We start from the raw sequence: 23,547 nt of genomic DNA, 5'->3' as shown, positions 1-23,547 counted from the left end.
TATTACAGTCACATTCTTATTTGTTTAATGCATTTCTACAATTTCTGACCTACGGACCTTACTTACTTAAATATTGATAGTTCTTGTACAAAGACCGACTGGCGCAATGGGCAGCGACCCTGCTTTCTAAGTTCAAGACCGTGGGTTCGATTATCACAAGTGGAAAATATTTGTATGATGAACATGAATTTTTTTCAGTGTGTGTTTATGTGTATATTATAAGTATTATATGTATCCTATTCATACAAATATTCATCAGTCATCTTAGTACCCATAACACCAAGCTACGCTTACTTTGGGGCTAGATGGCGATATGTGTATTGTCGTAGTATATTTATTTTATTATTTATTTTAAGAGATGTCGAAATTTACGCGTCACGAAATGCAACGCTAAGATTTCAACGCCATAAAGAATCAGGGAACAAGTTTCATAGTTTATACAACACTTGAGTTCGCCAGATGTTATCACTTATCAGTCTTCAACTAGCTAATAATTAAATTGAAATGTCATTTGCGATATAACACAAAGTATGTTTGCCTGTATTTTGATATGCACTGCTAGTTAGTTCATTGCCCTCTTAATAGATTAAATATGTCTCATTCAATGCCATTTGGCGATATATACCAAACTCTATGCATAATTCGATGTATTATAATGTATTTAATGTAAATTTTCCTTTGTTAAAAATCTACATCCGACAGTTCTTCATTGATTACTATTAAAAAGAGTATATCTTTGTTTTCTATTCTTTTTTAATTTCTTTAAATAATTAAAAAAAAATCTTTAACAAATAATTTGAGCAAGTAAGTTAGAAGTATAAGATATGTTAGCGAAACTCATTCGATACATGGGGTATCGTATATCAAATAGCGTTATAGCATGTATCAAAATAAACAAATATAATGCATTTTTAACGGCTTCGCACGCTCAGGTTGCCTTTAAAAGATCACTTTTAGTGATAAGGCTGTCTTTGCACCCTAGCACTAAGTACTATTACTGTTTTTCCGATCGTGTCGTGTTGCAATATAGTTTTTCTTTTCTATTCTCAAATATCAAAGGTCGGCAAGTATTAGGGCTATCTGTACTCTTTAACCGCTGACCTAGTACATTCATTCATCCACTAACGTCGATTTTTCAGCCAGGAAGTTCGTCGCGGCCCAGGCCTTCGTCTGACGCGCTCATCTTGGTCTGACTAAAAAGTTAAAGCAGTTCGTATATTGCATTACGAATTATAATATGTCGCAAGCATTTGACTACGCGCGTTATGATATTTTTGGATAAATAGCGCCACGTAGGTGGGATTTACTTTTAAAAACACAAAGAGAACACAAAGAGAACAAAGTTCGTTAAAAAGCGACCCATATGGCAAAAGGGTCCACAATCATCGACGTCTTCATCATATTTTTTTTTGTTTTGTTTAAAATAAAAAGGGCTGAGGTTCATTTCTCCCACTGAAATTCATCACCTATCAAACAAAAAAAAACAATTTACACCAATAATAATCAAATGTGTAATGATCGTAGTAAAAAAAATGTATAGAATTGAGAACGTCCTTCTCTCTTTTTCTAAGTCTGTTAAAGCAGTCCAAACTTAAAACATACCACTTTAATCGAATAATACACAACTGGCTCCTTTTTCGTAAGTACAGTGAGTCCTAAAAAGTGGCACCTTCGCTAGTCTTGCGGCCCAGAGACATTGAAGAGAAAAATCGACAATGGATGACGTCACAACGGGCCCGGCGTTAATGCGGCTCGTATGTCTATAGTGTCTTCAAACAACCTTTATGTGAACACGCTTCAAGAGCACGAACAATGGAGGCGCCCGGATACTTAAAAATCGCGGCGAGCCACCGTTTTTCGAAAACAATGACGTTATATCGAGATATACTATATAAAGAATATTTATCTGTGAAAAACAGCGGGTGTACATGAAGCGATGAGCGTTTGCAATTCAGAATAAAATAAACGCAACGTGAAAACATGCGGTGATAGCCTAGTGTATGAGGCTTCGGTTTCCCTTCCGGGGGACGGAGTCCTCCATAATGGGCTTGTGAAGTCTACCCATCCGCACTTCGCCAGCGTGTCGGCCTTTAACCCTTTTCATTCGTTAAAAACCCGTCAATCCGCCAACGACTAGTGTGGTGGGTTCTAAGTATCTTTCTCTTCTATGACAGAGTGCGTGTGCTCATCAACAGGACATTAATGAGGATGATGCATCTACAATTGTAACGCTTTTCAATATCCCCCGAACCTTAAAAATGCTTGGATAAAAATGTTTTTTTTTTGTATTCCAGTTAAGTTTTTAATCTGTTCTCCAACCTCTTCCTGAGTGTGCAGTTAAGTGTTTAATTATATCACCAACCTAGTTGAACGAAGAAATTACGACCTTAAATCCGCACAAAGACCGAATTACCAACAACCTGGTAACCGTCATTGAAGATATGGGCGTTTTCACATTAACAGACAAAGGTAACGACCAAATACCGACACGATATCGCTGAACTGATAATCTTATACATTTGAAAAGCCTTGGAGATATACAGGAGACGCTTTAGCCGCGGCTAGTTACCATCAAGAAAGGCGTGTCGCCAAGCGATTTAGCTTTCCGCCAAAATTTAGCGTAGAAATCGATTAGAGGTGGATGTTAATATAACTAAACCTGCTAACAGGTTTTTTGTTTCCATCTTAAAAGGCATCATCACTTACCACCGAAGAAATTGCAGTCAAGGCTAACTGGTAGTGATATGAAAATACCACTTCATAAATCTAGTAAATACGCCACGACAATAAAAATGTATTGAACCGTCTGCCAGATTATACAAAGGAACTACAGAAAAATAATTCACGAAAATATTGTAAAACATCCTGATTAAGAAAAGTTAGTAACACCGATTCGGAAGCCAAATTCTACCGAAACTAAGAAGCTTTGCTGTTACCCTTTTAAACATCAATATTAGAATAATTCTATCTACAGAGCAATAAAAGCGGAGCGGCCTGCTTTCAAGACCCTTCTTGTCATTAAAAAAACACATTGTCAAAACCAAAGGTCGGGTCGGTGTCGTTATCGGCTAAAGTGAAAACGCCCTATGACAGGGCGCATGCGCCGAAGTTTAACGTCACACTATCACAGGGCCGCATGGTTAGATCCGGGACGCCCGTGACGTCATCGCCGTAAGATGTGCTGTATATAACGCGATTGGGATACAATCTCGCTGTTTTATATGATAACGTTTGATGTTCAATAAATACTTATCAAAAATTTGAATGCATAAAAATTTAAACGATTTTCTGAATTGCGTTTCGCTGACGTAGTCAAGGTAAGCAAATATAAAAAATTCAATTTTTATGTTGTGAAGAAAAATTCAATGCTCTCTTTAATATTATAAATGAGAAAATGAGTTTGGGAATTTGTGTATTTGTTCACGCAGCCAGCGAGCAACGGATTAAAGCACTATTTTAGCATGGGGTAGTATCTTGATTTGGCGACAGCTTTACTTTCACAGTGAACGTTAAGATAGAATAGAACCGGAAAAACACAGCAAATGAAATTCATATCAAGCTCCTATTACGTGATACTTACTAACTTAGCGTGTGATAAGTTTCCGAGTTTTTGTTTTTTTTTTGTGTTCGGGAGGCTTCGGCCGATGCTATTTACAACTCTCAACGGGAATTGAATCATAATTAACGCGTCGGTGATACGAATATGGAGAGCGGCAGGCGTTCTCAGTGTCTCAGTGATATTGACAACTCTGAAAAATTACCACCTGTAACCGTAATTCTCAACAGATATACCGTCCCTTCATCTGAGTGGGCAACTCAGGCTTCGAGGATGGGGCGAGTAAAAATGATCCTGAAGGGTCCATCTGCTGAGACTGACCCTGCTATGTTATAACAACAATCATTAGATAAAGTTACAATTTGCATTGAATGAATCATTAATTCGTTATCGATATTAAAAACAACCTAATCACTATCGCTACCCGTTGCGTATAGTCAATAGAATGACGTAGACATTCTAAAATGGCTCAATGACGACAGTTCTTTTATCGTTTTTTTAACAATTGCCACATCACAAACTGCTAATAGCTTTCGTTGACGTCTTGTCCTGTTTCTACGTCACTCTATATTAGGACTTTTACACTCAAAGACCGAAACTGGAACAACATTTAAAAAAAATATATATATGTTACAAGGAGGCCTAATATAAACACTTTTGAAATGTCAAGTCCGACTGTTTGTAGTGACTCTACCACCGGTTCGGCAGGCAAATTCTACCGAGAAGAAGCCGACAAACTCATCACTGCTGAATATCTTGGCGGCTTCTTAACGGTACAATCAGCCTCCCGAACCGGTGGTAGAGTCGTTGCAAACAGACATACCTTTAGTTTCCAAAGTGCTTACAAAGAAGGCCTACACATAAATGAAATTTTAATGCGCATGCGTGCACGCACAGTGTGTCAAGTTTAGGTTTACAATATAATGTGAATACACTAACCGGGAAAGTGTGGTTTGTTTTGATGCTACCTATGCTATGCTTAGTATTATGAAAACCAGCTGTGTCCCTATGCGGTATTTTCATGTTGTAATAATTATTCTTTAAGCTAACTATCGAAAGCAAAAATAATTTTTCAAATCAGAGTTTCAAAGTAAAAACAAACTCATATTTTTGTAACATAAATACAGTCGTAAATACTGTATACTGCATATACCGACACTATAATAAAATACATACGTTCAATATGCTCACCCCACATAAATCGAGATGCATGCCGCAGAGTCATCGAATCTAATGGCATCCTCATTCCATCCACTACCTACCGCATTTTCCTAAATTATTGAGAGTAATTGCATTACGTGAAAGTGCTTCTACATTCATACCAGACCGGAAAGGAAGTAAGTACATTTTGAAACAAATTAATAATAGACGTTTAGTTTGTAAACTTTGACAGCTTTATATTTTAGGTTTCGATATCCACGTTTAACCACTTATATCTTCGTGTAAGCGTAAACTGGGTTGAATGATCGCTCATGTTCGATTTCATAGTTGCTTTGTTTCTTTGACCACGTGTACCTTCGATTAATTTTAGTAAGTAGGTACCTACACTCACTCACAATATGAATTGACCGAAGCAGTAAATACTTGCAAGACACGTGTTTGTATTATATCGTACCCAAAGCAGTTTGTAAGAATGAAAACAAAGTGATGAAACCGTTAACTTCAATATCTAAAATTTTCGATTATTTCGAAACTTTATGAAATTATTATTATTAATTTATGCTATGAACACAAACTACTCTGATTTCGAGTTTAAATAGAATATCAGGAGTTTAAATAGGCGTGCGGCACTTACTACGATATTTTCAACGTCAAATGCCTTCTGGTATAACATTATGGGAATATATAAAATGGTTGTGGAACATTTGTGTGTACAAAGTCCTTGCAAAACAGATTTCATCTCCTCAATAAAACTCTTCGTTGGTAATGGTAGCACGATAAGAAAAGGCGCATGCGTGGAAGTCTGACGTCACACTTTACGCAACTAATACAATTTTTTTTTTAGAAAAAGGCATCAAAATGAATTAAGCTCTTTGCTTCTTCTTATACACCCAGCAAAGATCAGGAATGACCTTTAGCCTTCCACATTCCTTTGTACTTAATAATATAATACGAGTTCTTTTAAATCAAGAGCGAATAGGCATCTTCTAGACTAGCGTAATAGCACTTTGAAATATAAATACCAGAAGTATTTATATTTCCAAAAAAATAATGTTTAGTCTATTAAGATAGTTTTAAAATATTATTATTACATATTACATTGCAAAATTATTATTAGTCCAATTGGTCGTCTTTGGATTTTCACAAATTGTTGTGAAAATCCAAAGACAACTGTAAAAGAGCTGGATAATTGGAACTACGTAAGATCCTATTCCTTAATCCGTTCTTAAGTTTCCCACCAAGATCAGAAGTTAGGTTATCGATATAAATATGTATGTTTATTACTCAGGTTTTATTGGAACCTATACGGCATACCATACGGCATACCTATACGGCATACTAAAGGCAGTAAGCCTCGGATGATCGAAGATTGCAAAAAAACTCTCATAACCGAAATTAGAGTATAAGTTTCTTACCAAGATCAGAAGTTAGGTTATCGATATAAATATGTGTGGTTCTTACTCAGGTTTTATTGGATCATTAATACCTATTCGGCATACCGTACGGCATACCTATATATTATATTATGTTATATTATCCCTTCATTTTTAGGGTTTTACTGATGAGCCAACACAACCTAGGTTATTACGACGTAGATATAGCGCAAAGTACCCTGAGTAGCCCAAAATTTGCTATCGCGATGGACTTTTAATCATTGAATCTTAAGGATCTCACCGTGTAGGTTACGATGGGGCTGGCATGTCTTCGAGGATAAAAGTCCCAAAAAAATAAAGATTAAAAACAAAAATCCCTTCATTTGCAAAAAGGTCCTTTGGCTAAGGTATTTCGCAAAAAAATCGTTGTCTGTAAACATAGATGGATGTTTCTTTGAAATTTGTATACATGGAAGCGCAATCTGCAACTGGCACGAGCTTATTGTGCTAAAGTCTTTACACATAGGTAGCTGCTCAAGAAATATTGATTAGACTTTCTTTGCGAGGTCGTTAAAAACACGTGCCGTACTTTATTTGCAAAGAAAATCGTCTAGCTCGTCACCTTCAACGTAACGTAGTTAATAAAACGGCTGAAAAAGGGGGATAAGGTACAAATGATTTAATTACAAAATTGATTGACTTTCTATGCCAAGTTTCTTAGATTATATTAAATACTAGCTGACGCCCGCGTTTTTTTTTCATTCCATGACAACAGTTAGTTTTCCTGGGATAAAAAGTAGCGTACGTTACTCTCCTTACTTTCAACTCACTCTGTGCCAGACATAAAGTTGATTGGTTGCTTCTTTAAGGAGAGCAAACAAACAAATAAATTCATCCACGTTTAACTCCTTTAAGGTGGTTTTTGTCTTCATAACAATGCTTATATCAGATATTTCAGATTTCAATTCACTATGGCAAATTAAATAACATATTTCGAAAAATCCCAAGCAGTCAGTCGAAGGAATTTTGCTTTCAGACAGTTCCTTGGAAATCATACTAAGACACTTTAACTTTATATGAATGTATATAATATCTATTATGCACACCACAAAAAGTACATTAAAAAAAAGTATAACAAAACAACGTATACGCGAGGACGCGATAGGTCGCCTTAAAATCAGCGCTGTAGCAGTGATCACTAAACCACTGCTATAGCATAACGCTGAGCGATATGTTTGGGAGAAACACCACCAGATATGTTAACGTTACATAGTATTCTGTCACTGCCAACCTAGGATTATATTTGTTCGTTATTTTATATTTAATTTTATTTAGTTACCTTATTTTAAGATCTTTCCTTTTTTTTATTGTTACTGTATATATACATATGTTTTCGGGTAGCGTCCATAAGTTGTTTACTTTTTTTTAAAAGATCCCCGATTCTCTGCGGGAGAATTTGGGTTATGTGGGATTTCTCCCACTAAAACCCCCTTTGTAGCCAGCCTCAGTACATATTGGGAGTTAAGATATAGTAGGTAAGTTACCATGTATTGTTTTTTTTTCTCAAATAAAAGATTTATTATTATTATTATTATAGAAGTATATCTGGTAATCAAGTGGTGATATTGCTCTCTAACTCTTAAGATAATAATCTTAATGCGATTTATCAGTAATTTATTAGTTGATTGAAGTATAATAAGCATACGATGATTGATCGGTTTTGTTAATGTTTAGTAGTAGCTTTATGATATTTTTATTTCTTTTCGTTGTTTTTGTCTAACCGCAGCCGTCTCCGATGGTGTGGTAATGCGATACGAAGAGACGAGGAATATAAGTAAGAGAGGAAGAGGGCGTCCTCCAGCTACGAGGTGGACCAGCAGGACGACTCCAATTCGAAGAGGAACTGCCCGACAAAAATAAGAGCCGACCCCACCTACAATGGGATAGAGATAGGAAGAAGAAGAGTTTTTGGTCTAACCGAACATAAAATAGATAAGCCAAAGCTCTGCTTTACAATTGGATATAGTTTAGTTGAAAACTTCTAACGCAGAGTTCTAAGAGACTCCGTGATTTAAAACAGAGGTTATCATTTCGACACATAATATTATTGAAATTAAAAATGCTTCCCAACAAGTGTACAAAATGTAATAGATGTATGTATGTTTGTCGAAGCATTTCGTTTTTTGTAAAAGGCTCGCTGCATTGGATGTAGTCTTGTACCTAGTTGGGCGATTACCAACGCTTTGTTTTCGGGTAATTAATTAAAAAAAATATTGTATTTCGGTTCATGTGGTAATGTGCGAACAGCTTAAAGATTATAATTACCTGCTTCAACTTTTAGAGGTCATTTACCTAGCAGTGACAAATGATGACTTGATTGGCCTATTGCCAATACTATTTTACAAACGTGCTTGAGTTGTAACTTTTATAAAAAAAAACCTCGCTATAAATAGTAAGTTCATGCCTGCTCATTACTTTACTTCATTAATTAACCTATTAACAACAATGGATAATCAAATAAGTATAATTTAGTCATCTGAATCCTTCAAATCACGACGCGCCAATTACCTACAGCGCGGTTGTATTTAAAACATTATGACCCGATTCTTTGAAGTAGCCGACGCCTACCTTTCGAAATTCATAAACTATTTCAGCGAACGAACTATATTCTTATCTTATATTATGTAACAAAGTAGGCTATACATAGTAAATTCTTAATAGCTTCATTTGATTAACTATCGCAGGTAGTAAGGTATCGTAGGCACTCTACTACGTACCTACCTACGTACCACCATACTATATAAAAACTTCGTAAATTACGCACAACTTCTGCTTTGTTATATGTTTTACAGAAACAAACCTATAGTGGAATTATGTGAAGCTTGGCTGAAAAATAATAAATTTGTACTCACTTCATTTGTTTAACTATCGTACTCTTCCCCGATTCTCCGGCACCTGAAAGAGAAGTGTATAGTTATTAATATTGTAATTCCATCACAGCATCCAGACAGACTAATGTGCATTCATTATCACCAAATGTTGATAATCAGTCATCTTGATTGCTTTTTTGACCCACTACTGGGCACAGGGCTCCTCTCACATAGGAGAAAGAGTTTTAGACCATAACTTGGTGATAATAACCGGGAACACGACTTAACGTGCAATCCGAAGAAAAGGGATGAACACCACCGATTTCCTTACTCATTACTATTTTAAAACGCATAGCGCAAATCCCCTTTCTGATGCTTTACGACACACCGCCTCAGTGAATAAGTTACCAGCTTGAATATTTATTATCATTAGCTGCTTCGTTAATCTTGTTGTCGCAATACCGAGTTTCGGTACTCGGTATGGAGGTATAATGCGTATTAAATAATATGTCAGATTAAAAAATTACGTGAGCACACTAAACCGCCCTTCTAGACATTGACACTGTCTCGTAGGGCAGTTTAGTGTGCCCACGTAATTTATGCTGTGATAATATTCGTTGGAAGTCATTAAAATGTAATCTTGAATCTTTAAGTATTTGTTCATAGTTGTAACATTAATTGAAAGTTATTTATTTTATGTTTGTGGGCTGGTTTTAGCGCACTATTTCTTTGGTCTAAATATAATACTTCACATGGACGTGACCAGGAGTTCAGCAGTGACTAACAAGCTAGCGGTTACCTTGGCTGGCATATCAGTCTGGATATTCCACTAATACAATAAGGGGAACTTTACTTCGTCACATGGTCGTCACAAAGTTATCCATAACTCGAAATTATGGATAATTTTGATGTAATTTTAAAATTAACATTTGAATTTGTCATAGAAATATTTACGTTCTTTTGTTTGCTTAGATATGAGGTAAAACGCGTTCCTAACGCAAACAATTAATGGTATTGTGGTGCAAGTGAGAATCAAGAAATAACATACTTAGACGCTTTTATCTACTGAACGGAATGGGCGTTCTCTCAACCAGAGTAATAAAACCAGCAATGATATAAAAACCGTTAATTGCCAAACGAATGTAAACCGTACAAACATTTCACGCTAAATGCATGTCTTGCTGCGATACAAAAATAGAACAGGAAAAGAAAACCGCAGCACTGGGAGATTTCATCACCGAAATGAAATTACTTTCAAAAGCTTAGGAATGCACGAGCTTTCATGAAAACGGAAGAAAAAAAAAGATTATGAAATTGTGCTTTACGAATTCATCTCCTAATCAACAGTCATCAATCCATTACTTCTTGTCTTGTATTATAAGTCTTCGCAAAAGAAGACTTCAACAATTACTAATCAATGCATTTCTAAATTAAATACTTCGCATTTAACAAAAACAATTAAATTAATCATTAATTCATAAAACTTTCCCTTAACGAATAGTTTTTTGCGTTACTATGATAAAACATAAAAATAAATGGATAGTGTCATAGGAAACAATACTTAAAAATCAATTTCATTTAAATTTTCCGAGAGATTGATCCAAGTTTCTTAAATTCCCTGATTCAGATTTAAAAAATACGTTGCCATGTTAGCCTTTTTATCAAGGAAAGATATATTTTATTTAACTTTTATTTCAAAGCTTAAATCAGAAAACTTATATGTACTTAGGTACTGACAAAAAAGTTCAAGTCTCTAATCCGTTTAGTATTACAGCTAAAAATCAAACAGGTATCTGCTTCCCCATGCTGTCAAATTTATGATTAGAAAATTTCGATACCGAATTAAGTAAAGTAATTAGTTAACAACGTTTTGTTGACTCATAAATTTTCGCGTATATATTTTATCGATACTTAATGCTTTTTATTATGGTATGGTAATATTTCGGTAGGAATTTAAATTATTTTGTATTTTTTGGATTCAACGCGAATGAAATTCATTCATACATAAATCGAGATGAACGAGATGAATGAATGAAGGTAGCAATTGTGTAATTAAATCAGGAGCACAGTCTCGTCATTGCAGTTAGGTGATATGTGTATCGGGAGGTCAAAGATCGGCCGTTCGCGCCGCCGTGGTCGTCGTACCAATTAGATGCATGTGGGGTCACGAAAGATGTCGGTATTTGACAGAGCTAGTTTTGCATCACCCACGCCAAAAATAGTATAACAATAGCTTGTCCACGCAGTTACACCCGCCTTAAGTATGGGTCTATTAATTACCGTGTGTCACGCGGGTACCGTGAGTACTTAAACCGTTAATAACCCAACGGGTAAATCATCGGCTTCCATTTCAAGGGCACCGAGTTCGATCCCCGGCACATAAAAAACATATAGATGACACCTCAAAGGCGTGGTGGTCAAAATTCTGTGAGACGACCCATGTGTGTTGTAGGCCAGTAATGCATTGATGATAAGGCCTAATTTATAAGCACAATTTTGGAACATCGAGTCTGTCTGTTTGTAGTTGTGGCGGTCTTCACGTTACCCAACTAGATGGCGCCACAAGATCCTGCATCGCGCTATCGAAGTTTTCACAAATAATTACCATATATAATAAATCTTATTTTGTATGTATCATTAATTATCTTGTACCCACTTATATTTAACCTATACCGCTTTATAAAACCATTTAACCCACATCTTGAAGTGGCTGGAAAAAATCTTATTATATACATACATAGAAAAGCCCTCTGCATATGTTATTTAATATTAGATATTTTCAAGGATTCTTTAGGGTTCTCTACGAAGGGCGCGACAGCAGCTGTTGCTGATCAAAATAAAAATCTAAATACGAAGGTATTAATAGTTGTTTCGAATCTCGTTTAGAAGAGACTGAACTATGTAACAAACGACAAAGGTAGGTATATATAAATCACATGCTTCCCTACTTGTAAATCAAAAAAAACATTCTTAGCACCATGTCATAATCACCATTAGCCTATAAACTGTCGATTGCTGTTCTAAAAGCCTCTTCCAACGGGAGGTTCCAACCACTACCTGATAGGGAGATAAACCGCTCCCTTAGAGTTGTCTGTCACTGTCGGTGTCTGCGCGACATAGCACCGGAACACTAAATCTGTAAAGTGGCAACTAGCCACGGCCAAAGCCTCGCACCAGACTAGAAAAGAGAATTCAGAAATTATAAATTCCCAATTTACCCCAGCCGGAAATCAAACCCGGGCCCTCCTACTTAATTCGCATGTGGGAGTAGTGTGTTGAAGAGTTAGAAGTATTACTTTACAGCCTATCCGTTACGCCTTTCAGTTTCCTCCATATCCTCAATTTCAGCCTAGTAGCAAGGTCTCTTTTGATAATCGGACAAGAAAAGACTCCAAATCGAGCTTCATTCTACAATGGTACAAGGTGTCTCTACGTAGAAATCGTACATTCTCATCGGATCCAATACAATAATGCTTTTAAGGCTTTTAAGGATGCTGTTAGGGATACCTCGCGAATGCAGCGCATTGATTTCCGAAGCGCGGGTGAATAGTTTTTATATAATAATTCTCAAGAACACACTTTCGTTGGTGCGGCGAGTGCTGGGGATCACATACAGTAAGGTTTAGCGGATCGGCTCGATTGTGCCTATAATAACCGTTGTCGACGACAATTTACGTACACAGACTAAGGCAAGTTAAGTATCTTTTATATTTATAATCATTCGATAAGTGGTCATTTAAATTGTAACTATGAGTCTTTGTAACTTGAAATAAATTATTTATTATTATTATATTATAACACAGATGTATATCAATCGCGCGCATCTGCAATAAGAAAAATCAACGGCATCATCGCGTAAAGCAGACCCTCCCTAAGTCCCCAACTACAAAAGCCTAAAACCATCATAATATACCATGTTCATTATATATTTATATATATTATGTGTATTTTATATTTATACATTACCTATATTTATTTTATTTAAATAATCTATGTGTTTGTATCTATACATTTTGGTATTTATGTATACCTATCTATCAACACTCTTGGCACTATCCCGTTCTCTTGCTGTAAGTCCTGTGTACAAAGGTTGCCTGTAAGAGATTGCTTGCAGCAATAAGGCCGCCTTTGCATGTCTACGTTGTGTACTGTACACAATAAGGCCGCCTTTGCATGTCTACGTTGTGTACTGTACACTCCTTCCTGTTTCTTTTCCTGTATGTTATACGTGCAATAAAGTGTTTCTTCTTCATAATCGTGCTTAAAAAATTGTCTCTAAAAATAAATTCTTATAACGTGAAGTATATGCCTAAAGCCAACAGACAAAAACCGTAGTATCATAAAAACATTAACCCGTCAATCTTCGAACGCGTTATCGGTATCATCTGATGAGGCGGAGGGCCTTTTATGCTATCATCGCGATAAAGCCGTCGGTCGCGCGCTCGAGCCGAACTGATAAAGCACCTGTCTGTAACATCCGACCTGCCGCCATTTCACTGTTAACGTAACACGATAGGGTCATTCAAGTTTGAGCAGCCGCTCAAAATCAATCATCAACAAGATAGATTTTTTGAAGTTATACTTCTTTTGGCGCGTTAGGGGAAAATGGTGAAAATTTTTACAATGCGCGCGCACACCGTCACCAAAAACCGACACCATGAAGTGAGCTATAGTCAACATTTTAGTTTTACTAAAAAAGGGTATGACAGTTGACTTTCAATAATTCGAACAATACCTTTTTTCTTTTGTTAGTGTCGTTTTTTCTACAAACGAAAGGCGAAAGATAAAAATTTTGAAAAGATTTTTAACTTTTTACGCCAATTAAGTATCGCTTCTAAAGCGTGTAAAAAAAAAAAAACGTGTGTACTTTACACACACGTTTTTTTTTTTTTTACAATATCGTCTCTAAATCAAATTAATACAAACTAAAAATCGTTTTATGTTTCAATAATATGCAATGAAAATTATGCTGAATTTGCGATGCTCTGAGAAAATCATTACAATCTGTACGGTGTGATTTATGGTTTCTTCTATCCATATACCTACTCCACACCAAACAGATCTTCGGCAGTGTACTCTCTACGCACGTTTCGCTCCGACACCGGAGCATCCTCAAAGGAGATGTGACTTTACAATGAATACTTAACAAATATTCAATGTAAAGTCAACATACTCCTGAGGTTGCTCGAAGAAATTATAAACTTCACCGTACAGATATTCCTGGTTTTCGCGGAGCATAGTAAATTAAACTTAATATTTATAACCAACTAAAAAGTAACTTGAATACTGTAAGCTACTGGTTTCCAGTCGCGAAATATATATGCAACTACTAGTAACTTTGGTAGAAAATCTGAGTGTACCCTGATTTACTGAATACATCTGCGTAGCCTTTTCGAGTGTACAGAATAGATGTTATGTTATTTGATTGCGTAAACAATGCAATTTTTTAAAGAGTTCCATTGTCTGGTATGATGGGAGGTCTTCATTAGAACTATATGAATTAATTCCATTGTCTGTCTGCGAAACTCTTCATTATATCTATATGAAACTGAAATGGGGTCATTTTGGAAAAACACCTTTCCTACATCAAAAACCACTTTCGAACAAAAAAAGAGTTGTGCAAATCCGTCCATAAATGATAGAGTTATTACATGAAAAAAAAATCTAAACTGATAACCTATTTGAAGGAGGTCGGTTAAAAATGAACGTCGCCTGTATCATTATTAGCCCGTTATGGACATACGCTACAGAGCTCGGGGTCTCCTTTCAGACTGAAAACGGTTTATACCGTATGTCCATCACGCTGGCTAAGTGCGGATTGTTACATTTCACACGCCTGAGAACATTATGGAGAACTCTCAAGCATGCAGGTTTTCACACGACGTTTTCCTTCACCGTTATAGAAAATGATAATTAAAAGCTTAAATTAAAAAACGCACATCAATCCTCCGTTGCTGTTGGGAAGATACAGTAATGAGTAAATATAAAATATAGTCTTCATTGGTAGAATCTGCCTTTCGAGCCGCACAGACTTGACATTTAATGACGCACAGACTTGAAATGCCTGTATAGTCATACTGAAATGAATTAGATAATTTTTCTTAATTAGTGATTCTTGATTACCTAAAATATTACAGAATTTAATTTAATGTAGGCAACTTTATTATAGTTCGAGGTTAAATATGACCTCTATTCGCGTTATTATCATTGTCCAAACAAGACTAATTGAAAGGACAAAATAGATTGAGCTACTACCTATATGGTAGCGACAAGACGTAATGTAAACGCAATTAAGGATTCCATTAATGAAAATTCTTTTAATTCCCCTACAACTTAGCCCTTTACTGCAATAAGCTGTTGAGTTATGACTGATTATGCAGTCTAAGAGTTCCTACTCGGTATTGTAGCTTGAAGCCAAGGCTTTGTCGGTAGTGTGGATACTAGCCACAACCGAAGACTCACAATAGATCAGATCAGAATAGATAAAATCGAAAAATTATAAATTCCTAAATTGCCACTACCTTAGGATCAAACCAGCTCCTCCCACTTATAATAATACGGCGCTCACCACTGCACCAGAGAGATCGGTAATTACAATTCTTACAAACTATTGGGAATATTGAGGAATTGTTTCATAGAACATATTATGTGTAATTGTTTAAAATACAACAAAACTTTTATATATTAAGTTTTATAAGGAATCTATACTTTTTAATATTATAAAGCTGAAGAGTTTGTTTGGTTGAACATGCTCATCTCAGGAACTACTGAATCGAGTTGAAAAATATCTATTATTTGTTAGAGGTTATTATAATATCCATGATGGTTCATGTTAATGAAAAATGTTAAAATGGGAAAAGTTATCACTATTAAGAGCTTCCTTGGTAAATGGTTAGTTATACAAAAAAAAACATATATATGACGGAATTATTCCCATTTAAAAGCTCTTATAAAAATGGCTGTACATATAATATAATGTATTAATGTTTAAGGTTTTACTCATCAAAACTTTTTTTCAAAATGCATTATTTGAGAAGGTGTTTTTATAAGCATTTTATTCTAAGCCCATAAGCACAGTAGTCTATGATCACTTCAAAGCTATAATAATATTATGGTCATCACTAGCAAAACACACCATTTGAAAACTGCAGTCTTGGTAAACAATATATTATATATCTCTTTGTCATCATAAATAGACTATTATAGTCCACTGCTAGACTCAGTGGCGTGCATTTCATACATGCACAAAAGCACTGCATACCCAAATTATTTTATATAACTTGTATTGGAGGGGAAATTTTTCATTTTATGCAATGTTCCTGCTTTATGCATACCCTGGTCGAAGGCCCTGTGCACGCCACTGGCTTGACTAAAGGCAGGCCATAGGGCCAGGCTGGTTTGCCCATAGTCAGATGGATTGGTAATTGCAGTAGATGGTTGTAGTAGCACAGGGAAGTCACACTTCATGTTCTCCGTTTTATTCCCTTAGTCGCCTCCCTCTCGCAGGTGTCATGACACCTGTGAGAGGGGTGGTTAAAACTGTTTCCGCATCAACCATCACTGCATGTCATGACACAGTACGGGAGTACATTATTAATTAATAATGTATTTTAAATCCATTAGTACCTAATTGGAGATCAACACCACTATCAATTAAGCAGTGATATTAAAAATATATCCTTGCAATATAAGAAGGAGTGGTGATAGCCCAGTGGGTAGGACTTTGACTTCACTTTTATGGGGCAAAGGTTGAATCCCGAGATCCACCTCTAACTATCTGGAAAAAATTGTGAGGAAACCTGCATGCCAGAGTTCTCCATAATGTTCTCGAAAGTATGTATGTTTGTGGAGTCTACCAATCTGCTCTGGGCAAGCATGGCTTAACCCGTTCTCATTGTGGGAAGAGACGTGTGCCCTGTAGTAGATGGTATAAGAAGCTTACTTAGACTTGTAAACTAAGCACTGGTCAAGATGATTAAAATAAAGAATAAGCGCCTGCATTAATATTGGCAATCAAATCATAGTTTATTTTAACCCAATTAACTAACCTAATAAAGAACATTAAAATTATAGATTTGTACATCCTATCTATCTCTTTCATCTATGATGGAGTTCCAATTAATCATTGAAATTAAGGTGTAATGTTTGGTAATAGTGCTAGACAGTGGCCTGCACAGGGTTTAAGCCCAGGCAGTGGGTTGCATACAGGGTATGCACTAAACAGGCAGATGATATGAAATTAAAAAAATCACCAGTACAGGTTAGAAAAACATAAGGTTAGGCATAGTACAAGTTATAAAAAGCCTTCCCTAAAGTTTTGATAACTTGCACTCAGTGCATAGAGGGTATGAACAGGGTATACAGATGATATAAAATGAAGAAAATCTCCAGTACAGGTTAGAAAAACATAAGGATAGGCATAGTAAGAGTTATAAAAAGCCTACCCTAAAGTTTTGATAACTTGCACTCAGTGCATAGAGGGTATGCACCGGGTATGCAGATGATATAAAATGAAGAAAATCTCCAGTACAGGTTAGAAAAACATAAGGATAGGTAAAGTAAGAGTTATAAAAAGCCTACCCTAAAGTTTTGATAACTTGCACTCAGCGGCCTGCATAGAGGGTATGCACAGGGTATGAAGATGATATAAAATGAAGAAAATCTCCTGGACAAGTTATGAATACTTAACTTAACGCTAGGCTTTTTATAACGCTTACAATGCCTATCCTTAAGTTTTTAATAACTCATACTGGAGATTTTATTTTATATCATCTGCATACCCTGTGTGCATACCTTGTTTGCATGCCACTGAGCCCAGGCCAACCAGAAATTCTCCTTCCATGCAACTTATTTAAAATGAGGTAGGCAGTGCTTCTATAAAGTGCATACCACTCACTGGTACTAAGATTAAATATGCTTGTATCTTACATAGTGTACCTTGAAGACCCAAAACAACTCCCAGCAAAGGAAGTATTGCTAATTCTAACAGTAAACAGAGTTGTAGTTCTTAAAACTCCAGATAGATAATAGATTGAACAGTCAATGTGACAGACTTTAATCTGCAGTCTCATGTTAATATGTCAGTGCAAACTATAATATGGATAACGGCAATAGCAATAGAGTGGTAATGGTCTAAGTGACATTTGGACTTAGGAGCCCTGGATAGCTGCTTCTCAAAGAAGATCATGCCTGCAGTTATGCAGGCATGTTAATGCCTTATGAGTTTACTGACAGCATTTTCTTAATACAGATAATACTTAGGCAGACTTATTGCTACATAATGAAAGGCATTATGTAGCAATAAGTCTGCCTAAGTATTATCTTTTGTATTACACATTTTTTTTAGCTTTCTTTATTCTTTCTATGTTGTGTACAATAAGTGATTATATTTCACTTAGGCTGAGACAAATTTGTTCAGTAAAATTTTAAGAATCAATAAAATTTATTCATATTCACATGGGGAAAATAAACTCCATAGCTAATGTGAGTCATAAAATAATTAGCATTGAATGACTAAGCATATTGTAAGCACTTCTGCAAACAATATACCAATTGCGAAAGTTAATAAATGTAGTTTATGGCATCATTTTAATAACCAGGAAGTATAATCAAATTTTTATCATCCAAAAATGGCAGAGGTTTATAATTGAGTAGGTATTTTTATATATATATTACCAGTAACTATTGTTTTTTGGCCGAATAGAACTTTTTATTAACCTTTCAACTCCTTTCTTACTTCCTTAAAATTTAGCATAGTGGATTTTAACAATTCAATAGTGTGTAGTATTGTGACTTTAGACCTAATTGTGAAAAAATAGGCATAAGATAAACAGCTGCAAGATGTACTAAAAACATTTCTTTTTCTATTTTCATAGTAGCCTATACTTAAGTTCTTTACAAAATCCAAGTGACTCACAAAATGATCTAGTGATAAGTGATATTTGATCTTTAATCTAAACCATCTGATTATTAACTTTTAGTGTATGTATCAGACTTAGAAGTGCATAAATACAATAATTTTATTTGCATGAAAATATTAATCCTTATATTTGTATCCCTAAGGAACTTTGTTCATGAAAAATACTATACTTACAATTGAATGATTAGTTGTACTTCAATAACCCTTAAATCAAGCAGTTTGAATTAGACAATAGAACAAAGATTCTATGCTTGGATATAGTTTTAATTACAATTTTAAATGGTTTAAGTTTTGAATTTTCTAATGAAATCAAATAAATGATGAAACTATTCATAAGTTAATCTTAATTGTTTCTAAAACATATTAAGTGTAAATACTAAAATAAATACCTAGATTAAGTAGTTTTTATCATTTTTGTAGGTACTCTATTAACCTTAGAAATACTATTGTGTTTTTTTTTAAATTATTGTGCGATTAAAACTCTTGTACTTGTAGTACAAGAATTTTAATCGCCAATTTTGTAATTAGGTATTTGCTAAACACTTTCGTTCTATACGGAACAATAATAATGCATACGCGCATATTGATTAGCTAAAGAGAAAGCTAATTAAGAGTTCCTGCGTGTTCCTGACCCGATTGTATATATAAGTTTATCGATTTATTCTTTTTTGCAATCGGCGAATATATTGGTATGTTTTATAAACCACAAATGAGCCAGTAACGTGCGTACAATGAATTCAATACATGGGTGCGGCCGTTCGCCGCGCCAAGTTTATGAACGACAAAACCGTACCTAGCAGCAATAACTTTATATCCTTGGAAGCCTGCATGCCATCCTCTTTCAAGTTCCTCTCGATCGCTCGGCTTCGGGCAGCCGCTGCGCGCTCTTCGGCAGACTGCGTGCACCCCATGTCGGCAGCTGTCCCTGTGCCCTCACCGCCCCGACTCCCTAGCCGGGCGCGTTCTCACCGCTCCCTCTGCATACGCTCCGGTCGCGTCCTGCCGCCCCGGCCTAACCGGAGCCACCCTACACGACGTTACTATACCACCCAACACAGTAACCTAACCGTATCACTGATCACTCTTGCAGCCCAAACCGACACACTTGTACAAAAGATCAGAACCTTTTAACTTTCACGAATCCGTAATACACACGACACTGGAACGCGTAATGACAGCGAAAACTTTAATTGATTTTATGAAATCGTATGAGATAATGGCGGCCGGATGACAAGCACCAGCTCCACTCCGTGACGACTGACGGCGACCGCGCCCCGCTCGACTGACGTTCGGGCGTATTCGGCGCTCTTCGTTCCGGCTCGCTCACACATGCGTGAAGCCATATTCACACACGAAAGAGACCAAAAATAAATATAAAATATAAACCATATACAGCATGTTCTAACTTTTAAATATCGGTATTTTAATATTAAAAATAAAACTTAGTATTAGCTAATGTATCTAATATTACGTTTAAGAATTGGGTTCTACTATACGGCATTATAGTTAGTAATTTACTGTGCTAATAGTAGGTCATTAACTCTGCCTGTGTACTCAGCTTTAATCACAAATTATGACGTAAAAATTGCTAAGAACAATGAAAGCAGCTATATTTCAATGCATACAGAATCAGGACTAAGGCTGAACTTTTGACATCTGCAAACAGTTTTGATCTCTCCACATTTCATAGTTTGTCGATTTCAAACCAAATATTCCTCTTGGCGTTAGGACTACATATACAATTTTTTTACGTTTTGTAGTTTTGTATTAACTACCCATTGATTTAATTAAATAACTGCTAACTGATATTTTTATTTGAAATATCTATTACGGCTGGTCAGAAGTCAGTATTATAACCGTTTAAAGCAAACAGTTTTGTCGAATACATCAAAACAACAATATAATGTGTATTATAGTCATATAGTCTGATAAAATATTAGTCAATTTTATACATCTAATGTGTGATAAAGTATTATTTTTCTTCAACTTTTCCATGTTTCACATCTGCCAAGCGTTCCTCGACCTAAGTTCGGATCATGTACTATTTTTTGCCAATCCTATTGAACCGATTTTAATAAATGGCTACATTTTTGAGTCCCAAGTCGTCGTCAACGGAAATAGGCGTATTCGGTGGCCACATATTTCATAAAACTTAAACTACGTTATTGTTTTAAACGGTCTCAATAATTATTGGCAGTGTTGAAGAGCCACTGTATAATCAACATACTACGTTGGCAACCGGCTACGCTTATTTGTTTCATAAAAAGACTTCGTTGATAAATCAGGGTTTAGAATTTTTTGTAATAGTAGGAGAGGAGATCCTGCTGACTTTAATCCTGGTGAGATTTGCGGTCGTTTCCTCTTCCCTGTGACGACCAAAAAGATGGTGTTGAGCTATATTGGCCATCCAAAACAACAGAACAACAAGGGCTGAGCAGTTTGTCTGAACATGTTTGCGAGTGAGTATATGTTGTGAAGACTATACCTACGTGGTTTACTCAAGACGATGGTGACATGAATTATTTCCATTTTTTCTTGGTGTATGATAAGAAATAAATTTGTACACTACTATTTCATTTAAAACTTCAATAAAAATACTGCTACTAATCGGATATTGGTATTTGTTACCACTTCAACTAATTACCGTGAGTGGGCACTTGGCAGTTCTCCAAAGAAGTTACAGGTAGTATTCTGCGAGTGCAGATAGTAGGTATATTTAAAAAAAATACCGTTTTATTACTTTACTAGATTTACTTACGAGTACAAAGTGCTAGATATTAAATTTTTTCTCATTTAAAATCTATTCTTATTAGGTTATTAACAACAATTAGGTATAGTTTCGTTGTTCTTAAGATAATAATAACAAAGAAGAAAGTTTACTTTTTAAGTTTGAATACCTAAATGTTCTCGGTATTATTCTAAAACCGGCTTTTTGTCAGTGTTTGTAGTATATATCTATATATATGAATATTCTTTGCCTGATTCTTCTGGATTCACGAGTTAGTTTTAATGTAAATTTGTTAGTGTACAAACACCTAATAAAGGTCAATGATACGGACCTTCATGGTTCAAAACCGATTGTAATAAAATTTAAATTTGTAGAAAACACAAAGCAACAAGCCGCTCGGAACATAAATGAGCTGGAAGCCGGCTTTTAGTAGCTTGAACGAGCAGTCGATAGTATAAAGACCGGCGCTAGAGGTGCGCGCGCATGATCGAGAAAGAGATAGTAGATGCCCCATTACCAAGGAGCAGCAGCTTGATGTCCTTGGCAGCCTGGATGCCATCCTCCTTGAGGTTCTTCTCGATCTGTTTGCTGCGTGCGAGAGCAGCGCGCTCTTCGGCAGAGGAGGCGCAGCCCATGATGGCAATAGCGCGCACGGCCTGGCTCGCTACGCGCGGCAGCGCCGTGCTCCTTGCATGCTCGCGGCTCGTCGTCGCGCGCAGTGAGCGCCGCGCACGCGCTCGGTCGCGCACGCGTGCTACTGGTTCGAATGACTCGCGGCCGGACGCCACGTCAGGAACGGCTCGGGTTGCCGCTGCGCTTTCGCAGAGTCACAAGAGTCTGAGACCGGAGTCACCGCGACGTAGACCCGCGACCGAATGACGGGTCGCGCACGCCCGACCCGACGGCTGCACTGCGCAAGTGCGTCCGCCTACCCGATGCCCCTTGATACACTAATTACACCCTTCGTTGAACGGTTGTCCTGTCCACTACAAACAGAACTAGCCATTTATTGCTTGACTCAACTAGTTAACAATAAATATGAGTACACCCAATAATAAGCATACCAGTCTCTGAACATACAGGTATCTTTATGAAGCCAAAAATTAAAATTCAATGCAATTATACCTGTACAGTAGTACTCGTTATATCATGCGTATAGATTGAAAGATCTTAGAGAGTTCCTAAAACCGTACAATCATAAATTCTTACTAATATAATAAATACGAAAGTGTGATTCTTTGTTTATTAGTATTTCTTTTGCGCCCTAACGAACGCTTTAACCGTAGTTATTTACCAACCTACCGACAAAGACTGGCCTCAAGCGATTTAGCGTTCCGGTACGATGTCGCGTAGATACCGATTAGGGGTTTAAATATAACTGGCATAGTCCCTAACAGGTTAGCCCGCTACCATCTTAGACTCAACTTCACTTACCATCAGTTAAGATTGCAGTCAAGGTATAACTTGAATTAGAATAAAATTAAAAAAAAAAACAATCAAGGAACTTGACTTTTATCGTAGGCTAATTTTCACCCTGTAATCAAACGGTTCCGACGGATTTTTACAAGCAGCTTGTCTTCTATAAATATACAAACGGGCTGCAAAAGCCCCTAAATAAATTTCATTAAACAGCTACTTCATAGAATTAATTCTAAAATTCGTTATTTTACAGTAAATTTAATTGTACCCTCCATCTTGTTCTATTGTGCTTAGTGTTCATACCTATGTTACTATTTTTTTTGGTTCACTTTTCAACTTTTTTGATTTAATAATATTACGCCTTTGGTTGCCTGGAAGAGATCGCTATGTAGCGATAAGGCCGCCAAATTGTATACCTTTTGTTAAATTTTTACTCTTAATTTGTTATGTTTATGTGGTGTACAATAAAAGTGTATTCATTAATTCATTTATTCGTTCTTTTTTAGAGTTTTCATTCATTA

At 36.1% G+C, this 23,547-nt stretch overlaps 1 protein-coding gene across 2 annotated transcripts in view; it reads right to left on the bottom strand.

The window, feature by feature from the left end:
* The window catches only part of LOC120633080 (guanine nucleotide-binding protein G(o) subunit alpha), a 70,929-nt gene extending 48,679 nt beyond the window's left edge, over positions 1–22,250 (bottom strand). The window contains exons 1-2 of one of the 2 annotated variants that reach the window (XM_039903175.1): positions 22,125–22,250; positions 9,003–9,045 (exon numbers count right to left, since the gene is read on the bottom strand). In XM_039903175.1, the coding sequence (XP_039759109.1) occupies positions 9,003–9,045; positions 22,125–22,242 (161 nt within the window). In that variant the 5' untranslated portion in view covers positions 22,243–22,250. Of the gene's footprint in view, positions 1–9,002; positions 9,046–19,672; positions 20,146–22,124 lie in introns of those variants that run through there. The other variant, XM_039903174.1, reaches the window with a different exon arrangement.
* Positions 22,251–23,547: the final 1,297 nt, after the last annotated feature.

The sequence above is a fragment of the Pararge aegeria genome, chromosome 21 (assembly GCF_905163445.1).
Source record: "Pararge aegeria chromosome 21, ilParAegt1.1, whole genome shotgun sequence".
Taxonomy (NCBI): Eukaryota; Metazoa; Arthropoda; class Insecta; order Lepidoptera; family Nymphalidae; genus Pararge; species Pararge aegeria.
This window is presented reverse-complemented; position numbering and strand designations above follow the sequence as displayed.